At 44.5% G+C, this 15,659-nt stretch overlaps 1 protein-coding gene across 11 annotated transcripts in view; it reads left to right on the forward strand.

Moving 5' to 3' along the window:
* LOC113568944 overlaps nt 1-15,659 on the forward strand; it is a 69,687-nt gene that overhangs the window by 19,900 nt on the left and 34,128 nt on the right. The window contains exon 18 of one of the 11 annotated variants that reach the window (XM_035533298.1): nt 8,510-9,070. The exons of 9 other annotated variants lie outside the window; for them this stretch is intronic. In XM_035533298.1, the coding sequence (XP_035389191.1) occupies nt 8,510-8,526 (17 nt within the window). In that variant the 3' untranslated portion in view covers nt 8,527-9,070. Of the gene's footprint in view, nt 1-3,400; nt 4,259-8,509; nt 9,071-15,659 lie in introns of those variants that run through there. One more of the 11 variants, XM_035533296.1, reaches the window with a different exon arrangement.

The following is a 15,659-nucleotide window of genomic DNA, read 5'->3' on the forward strand; positions in this document are numbered from 1 at the left end:
CTCCTGCTGACCTGAGCTGCTGACCTGAGATCAAGGCTAACCTTGACATCGGTCGTAGCAGACTACCAAGACCAAGAAGGCTCCTGAGAGGCTGCTGGAAGATGTGAATGCAGCACTACAGACAACCACTACTGTAACCATCACTGAGACCAACCAGCTGATATATGCTACAGTATCAGTGATACTTAGAGGCCAAGATAAAGGCAACACAGAAAGTCAGCCAGATATCATAAATGCAGAAAGGTGTGATAAATGTAACTGAGAAGTGCAACAATCTGTCCATACCTGAGGCCTTGGAGATTAACAGATTAACAGTTCATGAAGAGATACAAAGAGAAGTAGAAGCCATGAGAATAAACAGGATATTCTCCGATGGGCCATCCAAAGTGCCCTCTTGGTGGCAGTGTAACAGCATGAGAACAGACCCCCCAAAGCTGGAGACTAAACAATACTGGAATGGCATAAAGGAGAAGGAGGTATCACACAACATTGTCCAGAGGTTATCGAACCTGAGAGCTGACCACAGCAACCTCCCTGAACAGGATCCAGTAAGCATCACACTAGCAGACATCCAGGCAGGGTATCAAGTATGAAGAACTGGACAGGTCCAAGACATGGTCTATGCCTACTGGCTGAAGAAGCTGACTGCTCTTCATATACACCTGGCAACACAAATAAATCAGATGCTAATGGATAGAACCCACCCTGAATGGCCGGACAGTCCTGATCCTGAAGGACCCCCAGAAAAGGGCAGTTCCCTTTAGGCCTAATCACCACTCGCTACTTCCACCACTCCCTGATGTCCCCTCCCATAGCCCACCACACCTCCACCCAAGCCAACTACTTCTCTGTTGCCCTTAATGGCTATTATAAGTAAATATAAAAATAGAAATCAATTTTGATTTTGATTTGATTGAGTTCCATCCAATAACCTGCCTCAACAAGATGAAAGCTCCTGTCTGGAATCATTGTGGCTTAGATGAGTAGACACATGGCTTAATACATGAGCAGGGCCAAAAAGGCACTGGCAAGAACACCAGAGGAGCTAAGCCTCAGCTACTGCTGGATAAAACAGTCACTCGAGACTGTAAGACCAACTTGTGCGTCACCTGGATTCACTATATGAAAGCCTATGATTCAGTCAATCCTGGAATGCTTGAGGCTGTATAACATCAACAGGACTCTAAGAGCTTTTATTAGAACTCAGTTGAGCTGTGTAAGATGTCCCTAGGGGCCAACTTCAGGCCAATAGAATGAGTCACCATTGAGTACAGGATTTGCCAAGGAGATAGCCTGTCCTGATACTCTTCACAATACACAAAGGGTTTCACACCAAATCCAGCACTGAGACTGTGCATATATGGAATTCTATAACCAACTGGCAGGCATAGTATACAGAAACATCTGTGCTGAGTACAGATTGGATGTACCAAGGTCTAAGTGGGATACACCCACAGAAGCAGTGCAGAATGACCATGCCAAGATCCTGTAGGATATTTAGATAGAGACTGACAAAATGGTAATGACCAACTGGACCTAGTAGTGAGGGACAAACAGTAGAAGAGGGCCATACTGATAACAAGCCCAAGTGATAGCAACATCAGGAACATCATGAAAAGATGCCAAGGGATGCCAAGGGATGAAACAAGAGCTAGAGATGTTGAAAGTTGGAAGTTGAAAGTGACATTGGTTCCTGTGATTATCAGAGCAATAAGGGGCTGTGACCCCCAAAGTGGAAGAATGGCTCCAGCAGATCCCATGAACAATATTCTAGAGCTCCAGAAGAGTGCTGTCCTTGGAACAGCTAAAATACTACACAGGATCCTCAAGCTTACAGGCCTTTGGTAGAGGACCCACGCTTGAAGCAAAAAGACCACCCAGGGGAGGGCAAGTGGGGAATTTGTTTTATATATGTTTCATAAGAATTCATTTAAATGTAAATATAAATAAATGTGTAACACAGATCAAAGGTATCATCGTATATGTGTGAATATAAGTAAATATGTAATGCAGGTTCAAATTGTAAGGGTTGGTGCCAGGCTGAGGCCCCCTCCGGCCACCAGAGGGAGGCCTCAAGTCTCACACACACCACTAAACAGGCTTAACACCCAACAGCTGGGCTAGACCTTATATAAGCCCAGTGACCCAATCATTCAGTGCTGGGTCTTTGCCAAAATTCTGAGCCAAGTGCCTAGCTGGTAATGTTAGGTGCTTGAGCCCTTGTGCTACATGTCACTTCTTGTCTTTGAGGTTGTTTGTGCTTTTACACGTCCCCTTCCCTCTCCAGTTTTCCCCCTTGTGCTTCACCTTACTTCTGTGCTGCGAGGGTGTCCGTGTTTTTACACGTCTCCTCCCCTTTCGAGTCTGTCTCTCTCCCGAGGCTTCCCTTAGTTCCTCCCTGTTTTCTGGTTTTGTTTGGGAAGTTTTAGTTTGGTTTTCCTCAGTTCATCAGGGTGGCAATTTCTTCCCGAGGCATTCTTTGTTCTCCCTTTTTCCACGCTCGCTGTGGTGTTTAGTTTTTTCCTTTTGTTTTACCTGATCCAAGATCTAACTGTTCACCCAGTAGGCAGTTGGTGTCATCACCCAGCTGACCTGGATTCAAGCCCACCTTACACAAAGAAATCAGCATATATAAATATTGAATGAATATGAATAAAATATTTTAAAAAATGAATATGAATATTGTGGTCCTGTAGCTGGTACCTGATACAACACCAGGGTCATGGGTTTCATTCCCAGTGAGCACACATGCAATTTTAATGACAGAAGAGGAAGGTGAGAAGTCATTGGGACACAGCTACCTACCATTGACAGTCTGTGATATCTGACTGTAAAGTGCCCTTGAGTTTGAGAAAGGAACTGAATAAATGTAGCTTAATAATAATAATAATATCATCATCATCATCATCAGCACTGTGTATAGCATCACTGGGGACCCCTTGAACCCAAGTGACACTCTGTATAACCTCCTACAGATACAGGAGTATCAGTTCTAGAACACTTGGCTCAGGAACAGGTTCTTCCCATCATTGAGCTCTCTTGAGCTCCTCACTACAGCTATAGACTCCAGTTTGAATAATTATACTTCGGATAATATCACATCTCACAGCACAGCAATGTTCTGTCCTTATACCGAACATATCCACCATGGCAGAGTACAACAATCAGTGTTGAGAGTTTAATTTAACGAACTATGCTCAGTTAAATCATTGTTTCCTCACCCTTGTGTACCCTCAGACCAATCACACTTCATCCTACTTTTGTCATTTTCACATCAAAAGCCCCCTTTTTAATGATGCAAACTGTGGAAGGGTTTGTATTTGTACACTCTATGGTTTCTTCATTAGCATCAATGTACAATACACATCCACACTCATACAGTCCATCTTGTGTTTTACAGGTCATGCCCACTATAGCTGAAGCTGACAGCAATGTAGCCTGCTGTGTTTCTCCTTGCTCCTCTGTATAACCACACAGAAATCTCCTGGCTCACAGACAACTATCTAGCGAGTTTGCGTCTATAACTGTATATGTGTTATAATTGTTATGGTATAAACATTAATAATGTCATTGTACTTCATTTCATGTTCCTGTTTGTTGAGAAATGGAATTTTTTTTCAGTATGTTAAAACCACCCACACTAACTAGTCAGGTCATATGCTTTTGACCAGTATGGGAGAAAGTGGAAAAAGTTTCTAATGAAAATGTTGCAGTGCAGTCTGTTGCTCCTCTCAAACTGGGACCACAAATGCAGAAAAAAAACAACTTGTGTTATTTTCCTTTAAGGAGAACTCAGAAGTTGATTTAAGCCAGGTAACTACAATCCAATTTGATATTTCAGATATAATGTGAAATTGTATAACTAGCAAAAATTATTATTAATAAAACAGATTAAAGTGCTGAGAGTCCAGTGCATTACCAAGATGCACTGGTTGTTCCTACAAATTGGCAAGTGAGTGATGTTTTCTGTGTTATTTGGTAATTGTTATTATTTGCTAATCAGAGCCACTTATGGCTCTTGCATTTGTTCTGACTACTGGTTACAGCAACACTATGGCACAAGGGAAAATATGTCAGTCCGAGTATCTCCTAGACTGCAGCATGCTCAGTGGATCTCGGGCATCTGTCAAAATTGGGCTTGTTTGCCAGCTGCCTTCAGATGCCACCTGGTTCTGTGATCAGGGGGCAGCAAAGACAGTGGGGTGTGCTTTTGTGCAGATGGTAGATCCAACACTCCTCAACACCAGCACCTGCTGATCTGAACCAGATTTCACAAAATGTCCCCAGCCGGCCCCCACCATACCCGAGTCAGGTGGGCGTCTCACTTTACAGAAAGCAGTTGAAGCCATTCATCAAAAGTTAAGGGGGCACAGGGTGGACAAAAGACATTTCAGCACCTTCAACCTTCTCTTTGGGTTCCTCTTCCCTACCCCGTCTATGAATTCCTGTATTGGGTTTCGGGTAATGGCATCAGACAGTTATGACATGAGGAGACATTTTTGGTCTCCACATAAACCTGGCTCTCTGCACCCACCAGCCAACTTACATTGGTGCATTTTTGTCTGAAACAGATCAGCCTCTTTCAAACTAATACTAAGACGGCTGGGAATTTGGGTTTTGAAAAGTTATTAAGATGAACTTCATTTCATACAAGCGAAAGCTTGAGATGAACTCTCTAGGGCAAGCTGACTAGCAGTGGCTATTACTTACCAACACTGCAAAGAGGTGCCATAGAACCTATGAGTTTAACTATGGCTTGAGTGTCTTGACTGTACACATGTTAATATTATAGTGGAGCCTGGTCAGTTTGTCCTTTCTGTGTGTGAGAGACCTACACTTCAGAGACCTACAATTCACATCATCAGGTCTGATTACAGCCAGCGCTGAGGTAGGTGCTTTGCATAAGGCATGTTAACTTTATTACATTAGAATGCTACTCAAGTTCATGCTTAATTAGAGCATAACATGAGAACAAGAACAACCACAGGCAGGTCAAAGGTCAGCAAGTGCATGTTATTTAATGCTTATTATTTGTTGTTAAATGAGAGCAAAGCTGTTTTAAGACACATTGCTTATATTTAGTAAGGGATCCCCTCTGGCTGTTAAAAATTTTGCAAATGAATCTACAGTCCACACATGGTTGGTGTAGAGTACAACATACAGATTGATATTCCCAACAGGACTGAGCTCCATAATGCAGGACGAGACCTTCAGACTCCATAGCCTCAGAAGCCCTTTTGGTTGTAACTGATGAAAATGTGCTGCTTAATTCTAATCTCTATACTGAAGAAATCTGAACGCATGTTGCTACTAATGTCTGGAAGAAGTTGGGACTCAATAATGGCCTGATCTTAATTTATTTACAGTTGTTACAGTTCCAGCAGGAACGAGGCAAGAGGCAGAACGCAAATGCAGGAAGCGGTTTATTAATAAGGGCAAAATACAAAGAGGCAAAGGGGTAACACTGAGAGTAAAATAATACATGACCGGAGTAAACAGAAAAGAAATGGCGACGACAGTACTAGGAGCATAATATAAACATGACTGAGAAGAACGTGACTTGACAAAATAGGAGCCAAAACCTAAAGCTTAAATAATCAGAACAATCGAGGCTTAATCAGACGAAGATGAACATAGCAGGGACAACCAAAACACCGACTGGAACTGAGGAACAGACGAGGGGCGGAGAAAACAAAACCAAGGAATGGAACAAGGAAGTAAAGGAAAACAAAGACACGACATGGAAATATTAATTTATAAACATTATCTGCTGTTCTATTCTGTCTATTCTGATGATAGATAATGAGATTCTTTATTTTGATGATAGTTAATGAGAAGTTTTTTTCCATGTCACGATACGGCCCCTCCTCCCAGACGTCTCCGTGTGTGTGTATGTGTGTTCGTTTGTAGGACCACGCCCCCCCCCCCCCATGTCTCACAACTAGTTCTCGTTCTTCATCGTTGTCATGCGTGTATTTAAGGTCTCGTTTAAACGTTACTTGTAGTCAATGTTTAACCCATGATAGCCTGTAAGCTACGTCATCTTGTGCATTGGAATAAACGTCTAATTGTGTTTTACACAACTCGTCCACGCATCGTGCTCTGCCTCCTCGCGTTACACTCCAAGCTTATCTAGTTCAATGGTATCTTGAACACTGACCTACTGTACTGGCTAGTATACATTTTATGAGTAAATGACAAAGCACGTTTGTAAGTTGCTTAGCATAAGAGCGTCTGCCAAATGCCATAAATGTAATTGTAATCTGAAAACCTCCAATTTATTTTTCTGCTTTAACACTGTTTGTAGACAGTTTTGTTTGAGGGCGCAAAATTGTTCAGTGTACTGTGACACAAATCTTCTAATAAATGTTTTATTTCACATGATATGGGGTATTTACTTAACCCATCAATCAAGCTGAAACCAGTCACATAACCATTCCTAGACTTAATAGAAAACTGTCCACATGACCCTCGCAGCTGGATTCTTCTTTGTGGAGAAGAATGGAGGGGTGTTTACGACCATGCATTGATTACAGAGTATTAAATGAGGTAACCATGAAGTATTCTTTTCCCCTGCCCTTGATCTCCCTTGCACATGAAAAGCTGCAAGGAGCTATGTGGAAGGCTTGTTTTGTCACAGCACACAGAGTATCTGGTACTGCCGTATGACCTGGCCAATAGTCCTGTATTCCAGGTGTTCATGGATGAGATGTTTCATGATATGATAGACAGATTCCTTATTGTGTATATCGACAATATGTAGATTTACCACATCTACAACACGTGGCTGCTGTTCTAGCCCAACACAACCTTTATGCCAAGGCTAAATGTAAGTTCCGTTGGACATCCCTAACCTTCTTAAGCTGTGCTATTTCTGTGGGGAATATCTCAATGGATCCTGAAAAGCTTACTGCTGTTGTAGACTGGCAAGTACCTGTAAGCATTAAGGAGTTACAAAGGTTCCTGCAGTTTGCTAATTTTTATAGAAAATTTATCATGAATTTTGGCACAATAGCTTCACCCTTAACCAATCTTCTCAAGGGGCAGGCTAACAGGAGACTAAGATGAAATACATAGGCTGAGGAGGCTTTCGGGAGATTAAACCAGATCAACCAGTTCCGTCTTTTCCTTTTTGTCACCCCCCGGGGAGACAATATGTACCCACAGTCCTGAGAGGTGACCCTGTGAGATGGGCACATACTTCATTGTGTAGTGGACATCTGGGGGTTACACGTACTACCAGTTATTGCTGAGGAAGTATTGGTGGCAGTCCCTGGTTGATGACATATGGGATTATGTGATGTCCTGTACAGTATACACTCAAACTTGCACACGTGCTCTCCACAGCAGCGAGCTCCATCTTTTGCCTATTCCCAAACGTCCCTGCTCACCCCTGGTGATTTTTGTTCACTTCCCTTATTGATCTGCTGATCGATAATCATTTTTATTCATTTTTGGTGGACTCCGGTTCCACCTATTCATCCTTTAGCTCGCACTGTTACACTGGTCCGGTTTCTGGTTCGTCCGTTAGTTCTGTGGGAATTTTGGGGGTCCCTGTGAACTGTCCTAAAATGCACTCTTTGTCCGTTAGAAGTCCAGATGACCCCTCAATTCTTTTGATGCATCGGTTTGTAGTTATTCCTGGTTCTCCATTGAACCTGTTGGGTCATGATTTAATGTTTAAAATGAATCTCTCTCTCTCTCTTTTGAACAGGGCAAAATGACGATCCATTCCAGACCAAATATCTCTATGTTTACAGACGTGATGGGCCAGCCTAGCAACACATGTTGAGTTTCCTGGGTCTGGTTAATGGGTGCTGGATTGTTCCTTTCATGATAAAGTCCACAGGCAGGGCTGTGGAAAAGACTGTCCTGATACGTTGGTCTGGACTGAAACCATGCATCATTTAGGACTCTGAAATCGGCCTTGTGCTCTGCTTCAGCGCTTGGCCTGCTGAATTATAATCTGCCCTTCCACCTTTACGTTTCTGAAAACGGCTCCATAGCCGTGGGCATCCTGGGTCAAGAGCATGGTGGCAGTTATGGCCCTGTGGCCTACCTTTCCAAAACTTTTGATTCGGTCGTTCAAGCATGCCGGCCTGCTTACGCGCCAGGGCTGCCTCGGCCCTGCTAGTCACTGACGCTGAGAAATTGGCACTGTCTCATACCATGGTTCTTCACACTTCACATCAAGTTATTATTATTCTCAATAACATTCAAACACAGCACATGATGGCACAGCACCGTTCAGGCTTTGAGGCCATCCTCTGCGCCACTCAGAACCATTAAATCACACACAACCCTGAGTTCATCTGCTAGTCTGTTACAATCGCTTTTGACATCGCTAAATCATTCTGCTGACTCTGTGCCCCACGAATGGAGGCTATCCTTGAGTCATTGAGCATGCACTCTGATCTCGCTAGCACGCCTATCACATTTTTGTAGATGCCTCATGTTTTACACCGTCTGACTCCGAATTTCCCTGCGGATATTCTGTCTGCCCTTACAGGTCTGCTCACCAGCTGAACTGATGGCATTGACCAGGGCCTGTCATCTATCCTGGGATCAGGTTGTCACCATGTATACTGATTCCTGTCATGCGTTTGGGGTTGCTCATAATTTCGGTAAGATTTGGCACTCCAGGGGGTGCTGCACCTCGGATGGTAAGCCTATTTCTAATTCAGGATTAGTGTCTGCACTTTTGTCTGCATGTACACTACCAGCTCGGCTGACTGTCGAAAAGGTCAGGGGTCAGGACACGATCTCTGGATTTGACACAGACACTGGCAATGCCTTGGCAGATGAGGTTGCACTTTGGGCAGCTGTTAATGCCCCCTCATGCCCATACACTGTATCGTCGACATGTGAAGCTGTCTCCATGTTTTCTCATTGCTCGGTGTCTACTGATATCGATTTGCATTTCTTAAAGACTCAGGGTACATGACTGGACTGCTCTCATTGGGCTGATCAAAGATGTAGTCATGATAAAAATGGTCTAATCTGTGACCCGGAGGGGTGTATCGCCCTTCCTATATCTGTTTTGCCATTTCTTGTGCGTCCTTTTCACAGGATTTCACATATTGCACAAAGGGGGGGGGGGGGGGGGTGACGGCTAACATTCAAAAGCAGTTTTGTATACCTGAAACATGTAAAACTATAAAACTCTTCCTAGATAGCTGTTTAACCTATGCTAGAAGCAACCAGGGTAAGGCTCCTGAATATCCCTTTCAGTGACTACAGATAGACTTTACTCACATGCCACCTTGTGGTCAGTTGAAGTATCGGCTAGTGATTGTATACAGGTTTTCCAAGTGGACTGAGGCGTTTCCTTGTTCTAAGGAAGACGCTGCACTGTGGTTAAAATCCTAGCCAAGAAGATAATAAAGAGGTATGGTGTGCCTCAGGTAATAGATTCAGATCAGGGACTTTGTTTCATTTCTAAGGTAACTCAGAAACTATGCACCTACCTAACTCTTGACTGGAAGTTTCACATCCCTCAGTCATCTGGCATTGTTGAGAGAATTAATCATACATTGAAAGAAATGTTAACAAAGGCTATGATGGAAACAGGAAAGAAATGGATAGATCTACTGCCAGCAATGTTATGTCAGATCAGAATGACGCCCAGTGCCACCACCAAATTGGCACCATTTGAGTTAATTTTTGCTGGATAATTTACCCCATGGGTCAGAGGTAACCCAGGTGTTTCTCATTCAGGTGACACGGACGTGATCCTGGCAGACTACACCTAAATGTTGATTGAGAAATTGAACAGTGTGCGTGGTAATGTCTCTTGTGCTCTCCCTCTTCCCACAGACAAGCCTACTACAGGTGACACTGTTTTAGTCAAATCATTGAACCCTCAGAAAGTTGGTGAAGCTGCGTACGGAGCCCCAACAACCGTGATCGCAGTGACTCGAACTGCTGTGCTAACATCGGGATCGGTACAGTGGATACACGCCAACCCGCCGAAGAAATTACCAGTAGCTGACACGTCCGCCAAGCCAAATGCACCTTAACACATTCACATATGATACAAAATTTGTTATGCTGGGGGACTGCCCCTCGGCTGCACCACACAGAGGAAGTACTCCTTGGCCCTGTTGATATTATAAATTGGTATTTTAAATTGATAGCTATCCTATCTGCCTATTAACATCCTTTGCAGACTCTTTGGTCCTTTCTCTCCTTGTTTTCCTGATAATTGTATGCAAAACCTTACTGTATGAATAATGGGCCCCATCTGTGTGATAATATTGGCATTACTTTCAGTCTCGATGGGTACAAAAGGGGGCTGGAGTGCTTTTAGACTCATCAACGGCAATGTAATGGTAATTTAGCCTGTGTGGTCTCCCTGGTAGCGGCAGGAGAGGTAGAGCCAGAGAAGGATTGTCTGGTATGTCAGGCGTTCCATACACCCTGGGTACCGGTCTCGGTCGATCATGTTACCGCAGGGCAGGGCTAATAAAAGGTTTGTAATTCCTGGCCCCCCCTAATAGGTATGATGGGAACATACTGGCCAACCCATGGACTAACCCTGGAGCAAACTTGGTTTGGAGTTTGTTCCTGGGAGGAGGAACTACTGCAGCACTTAACAAAATTAATGACTTGGCATGGCAGGTGCTTACTTTAGTCAATAGGACTGAAAACGCCCTGGCATTGTTCAATGATGAAGTAGATAAAATCCAAACCGCTGTCTTGCAAAACCGCTTGGCCCTAGATCTCCTCTTGGCAAAGGAGGGAGGCGGCTGCTAGGTCATTAACGAAACGTGTTGCTTTGACATCTTTAGTTACTATAAGAACATTACTGACACGAAGGCCGCTACTGCTGAGCCTCCACCTGCTGATGATTCTTGGTTCAGTTGGCTGACAGACCTTATTGGACCTCAGGGATCTTGGTTTATAAACACATGTTCTCCCGTGATCTTGTTTTATAAACTCGTGTTCTCCTGTAATCACACCACTGTGATTAATCATGCAAATGTTGCCTTGGTGCCTGTGTATGAGCAAAGTCTATATACTGATATATGATTCCTCTTGGAATCAAAGGGGGAGTGTTAGACACTGGAGCCTTTCTGTCTTCAGGCACCCAACACAAGGTCTCTGCTCATCAGCCATGACGGCTTGACGGTCTCCCGAGATCATCCGCTCCCTCCTCTTGTCTCCTTTACCCCTCCTTTTCTCTCTAAGCACAGGAGTAGCTAATGGCTGGTACAGGGACAGCTCCTGCTTGTTCATGCAGTGAACATCTAATCTGTATTAGCCTTGCTTCTTTGCTTTCTACATAGACTCTTAGAACATGTCTGACTTCCCCCCCGCCCCCATCATCCTGTAGATTAGATAGTACATATAGGACACATGTATACTTTGTGCTTTCCTCAATAAAGTGGAACTCTCTTGATTCACACTGGTGTCAGTGTCTCTCGACTTCCCCGGATTGATGCGGCTACAGAGGACGGAGGGTAACCTGAGGAGATCGAACCTGAAGTACTGGTCACTTTAAGTACAGTTATCGTTCAAATTAAAAATTGAGTTCATGGAACGTTTGAATCACAAAATGAGACTTTGAATAAAAATAGGTAAAGGAGCAAGTTGAGAAGTGGATGTCAAGAGCTGTTGCAAAGTACCAGTCATGTGATCCGCCTTTTGAAATGTAATTCAGAAGAGAAATACACAGGTCTTCATCACAGAGCTGGGCGAGTTAAGAAGTTCTAAAAAAGAAAAAAAAAATTAATTCCCCCCCAAGTTTAAAATTGTTTATTTCAGTGAATTACTAAATGAGATCAAGAGCATGTAAACTGGTCCTTTCGCTCAGCAAAAGTGTAGGATAGTTGCTACTGCAACATACACTGTGAAGCTAACCTACTATGCAGCAAGTTTCCTTGAGCTAAACTAAAGCCAAATTTCAGAATGGCAGTCAAATCTGGAATGAGAATGTTCTTAAAACTGCATGCAGAAGATTTATTAATGATGTGATTCAAATTATAAAGAGTTATACATCGTTTCAACATTTTTGATTACTTTCATTTGCTAATGTACCATTTCCACACAGTCAAGCAATCTTAAATATTTTTCACCAGTGCATTTCATATGACTACAGGATTGAGGATTCACTCTTGGTTTACCCACAAATTAGAATTCTGAATGGTTTTTAATAGTTGGGTTTTTTTTGTTTGTTTTTGTTTTTTTTACAGAGGCAGTGAATCCATAAAAGTGGCTTTGTCCAGAATTTCTTGAGAAACCTAGATAGATATAAAAATGTTACTATAATTTACAATTATATACAACTATAATCAAGATGTGCAAAAAGACAGGCAATAGCACCAAACAAATATAGAACTGTAGAAAATTTGGATGATAAGCTTAGTAAAGGACATTTGGCAAAATAAAATACTCACCAGCCATAAACAAAGAGAAGTGAAATTGGCACACAGTTACCCATACAACAAACAAACAAATTAATTGCACATTAACTCTTCTACAATCAGTCTCTGGTACTAAAACAATGTTACAGTTATACTTTACTATCACCAACTATTTTTTTTTTTTTTTTTCAGCGTCGGTCATGCCTCAGTTCCTGTAACTGCTTATATAACAGCTGAAAAGAGTTTGACCAGGTGATCCTTATCAGGTTAACTTTAATGAGAGGCTTAAGAGGAACACAAGCAGGAAGGGAAGCATCTGTTTGCCTGTGAGTCTCAGAGAGAGACAAAGGTGCTGTTACACCCTGGGTTTGGGGTCATCCTGTCTAGAGGCATGATGTGGTGGAGCAGGAGGTAAACATATGGTGTGGATCATTTGTGCTGGTATTTTGTCTGACACTGACAGGGAGTTATCTTCATGAACAAATGCTCTTTTGTCTTGTAGGTTTTGGTTACTTCTCACTGCACTATTATTAGTAAAAGATGCAGAGGGATATAGAGGTATGAGACTGGAGAAAGATATTGGTTCTCTTGTGCTTGCTCAAATGTTCTGAATGTAACCTTGCTTTTTCTCCTTTGTCCTGCAAGTGTGGAATGAAAATCCTTTAGGTCAGCCTGGAAATGCTACTGATATGGGAGACTTGCCTTCTAGTGTTGCATCCATGGAAAGTAGCTCCCCGTTTTTGCAGCAAGGCCTAGAATCTAGTGAGAACGAAGCTGCCAAGTCAAGGTGGGCTTCCAGCAGTGGAAAGGGTTTTTCAGAAGACCTGACTGAAATTGGGACAGCAGGATATTACCAGTCGGTTCTCCAAAGTGGTCAGAAGCTTCCTGAAACTGTAACCCAAACCCAGTTGCAGGGTCCCTCTTCCCATGAACACACTGGTGGCAATGTTGCATTAAATACTCCTCTGTCCAGTCGCCTTTTTCCACAAGGACGTTTGTACCATGGGTCTTCTGATGGTGTAGACACCGATTCCAGTGCTCAAGGATTTCGAAGTCCATACACTTCTGACAGGCAGCAGATTGCTAGGGGGGCTCAACAAAGTAGCAGCAGGCACCTGTATGGGACCACTCCTTTTCAGCTGTCAAAGAAAGGGCAAACATCCAGCCTCCAGAGTGCAGTGTGGTCTCAGGAATCCCAGCTGTGGGGTTCTGGTGTAACGTCCACAAGCCCTCAACCTGGCCAGCATGAAGCATGTAAAAGCCGTAGCCGTTATGGACATCTAGATTCCCAAGAGGGCCAGGCAGGCCACCCCGGCAGCCCCTACCAGCCCTCGGGCCAGGCAGGCCACCCCGGCAGCCCCTACCAGCCCTCGGGCCAGGCAGGCCACCCCGGCAGCCCCTACCAGCCCTCGGGCCAGGCAGGCCACCCCGGCAGCCCCTACCAGCCCTCGGGCCAGGCAGGCCACCCCGGCAGCCCCTACCAGCCCTCGGGCCAGGCAGGCCACCCCGGCAGCCCCTACCAGCCCTCGGGCCAGGCAGGCCACCCCGGCAGCCCCTACCAGCCCTCGGGCCAGGCAGGCCACCCCGGCAGCCCCTACCAGCCCTCGGGCCAGGCAGGCCACCCCGGCAGCCCCTACCAGCCCTCGGGCCAGGCAGGCCACCCCGGCAGCCCCTACCAGCCCTCGGGCCAGGCAGGCCACCCCGGCAGCCCCTACCAGCCCTCGGGCCAGGCAGGCCACCCCGGCAGCCCCTACCAGCCCTCAGATCAGAATACATTATCCCGCTTGTGGCCTCCTGGTTTGGTTTCCACAATCCATGAATCTGATGGGATGGTTCCATGTAAGACCAGAAGCGGTTCTGGAAATCTATATTCCCATGATTTGTCCACTGCCCCTTCATTGTGCCCCATCCAGGTGTCTGGACAGGCTGGCCACTCCTCAAGGCCTGTCCAAGCTTTGGGACAGGCTGCCCGTTCCCAAATGTGGGCTTCTGGTGTGACCTCTACCAATCGTGAGTCTGAAGGGAATGATGCACGTTCAAGCCACCGGTTTCCTGGATATCTGGATTCTCATGTTGTACCCAACTTCCAAGCATCAGGACAAGCTGCCCGTTTGTTGAGCACCGTCCAGGGGTCAGGACAGGCTGCCCGTTTCTCGAGTAAGGTTCAGCCGTTCGGACTGGCTGCCCGTTCCCAAATGTGGGCTTCTGGTGTGACCTCTACTAGTCGTCGGGCAGAAGGGGGTGGTGCACATGAAAGGCAACGGTTTCCTGGACCTCTGAATTCCCATGATGTCTCAAAAGGCCAGTTCTCCAGCCACTAACAGCTTTCAGTACAGGCTGCCCAATCCTAGATGCAGAAGGTCAATCTCCTCACAAATCCAATGTTTTATACTTGGGTTTTACAGGTTGATCAAACCTCATCCAGCATATGGATTGACAAAGGGCTCTTAAGCATGTACTCCAGTGGGTGGGACAAGGATTCCTTATTGGAGGCAAATGTAAAACCACTAGCGTCTGTTCCAATTTGAGGCTGTTTGATGCAGTCTAAATGGGATACTGAGTGTAATGGTCTTTCTCAAAATGGTTCTGGTTTTGTTACTTGAATAAAGTATTTGTAATATTGCCTGCTTCATTTGTATGGGTTACTTGCAGTCTGAAGGAGCACAAGGGTCAGCATTAATTCAATCTAGCTTTGCAAGGTGATGAAAGCAGTGGTTCTTCGGGTGTGGCAACAAGCCATGCCACAACTTCTCTGCTGAGATCCATGATTCTTTATTTGATGGGCATTTTTCTAGCACAGTTTTCACAAGCTCTTTTATGGTCCAGCAATGGTGTTCTTGGCTTCATTTTCAGTTAACCCCAGTCTCAACAAAGACTCTCAAAGAATAAATAGCATTTAGAAGAAATCAAGTTGGTTTGTGTGTTTCTGTGCCAAAGGCCATGGATGCATCAGAGCTAAATCAGGAAGCTGAGAGGGGGGCTTCTGGATGAGGTGTGGGTGGCAAGCCCACACCAGCCCTCTATCCTAACCACATCTCTTGACAGCAGGGTGAGACTTTGGACCATGGCTCCAGCCCCCCATGAATATTTCTGCTCTATTCATGATGCTGGGTGAGAGTGTGTAGTTATGCCTCCTAACATGACTGATATTAAAAAATATTTGTGACAGTTTACCTGATCAGACTAATCTTCATGCAGACTAATTTTGGATGTGTTAGAGGAAGGCACCAAATATGCTCAATTAACAACCTGATTTTTGGACTGTTCTGATATATTTAAAGCCCAGGTTTACTG

Source organism: Electrophorus electricus, chromosome 14 (genome assembly GCF_013358815.1).
Source record: "Electrophorus electricus isolate fEleEle1 chromosome 14, fEleEle1.pri, whole genome shotgun sequence".
Taxonomy (NCBI): Eukaryota; Metazoa; Chordata; class Actinopteri; order Gymnotiformes; family Gymnotidae; genus Electrophorus; species Electrophorus electricus.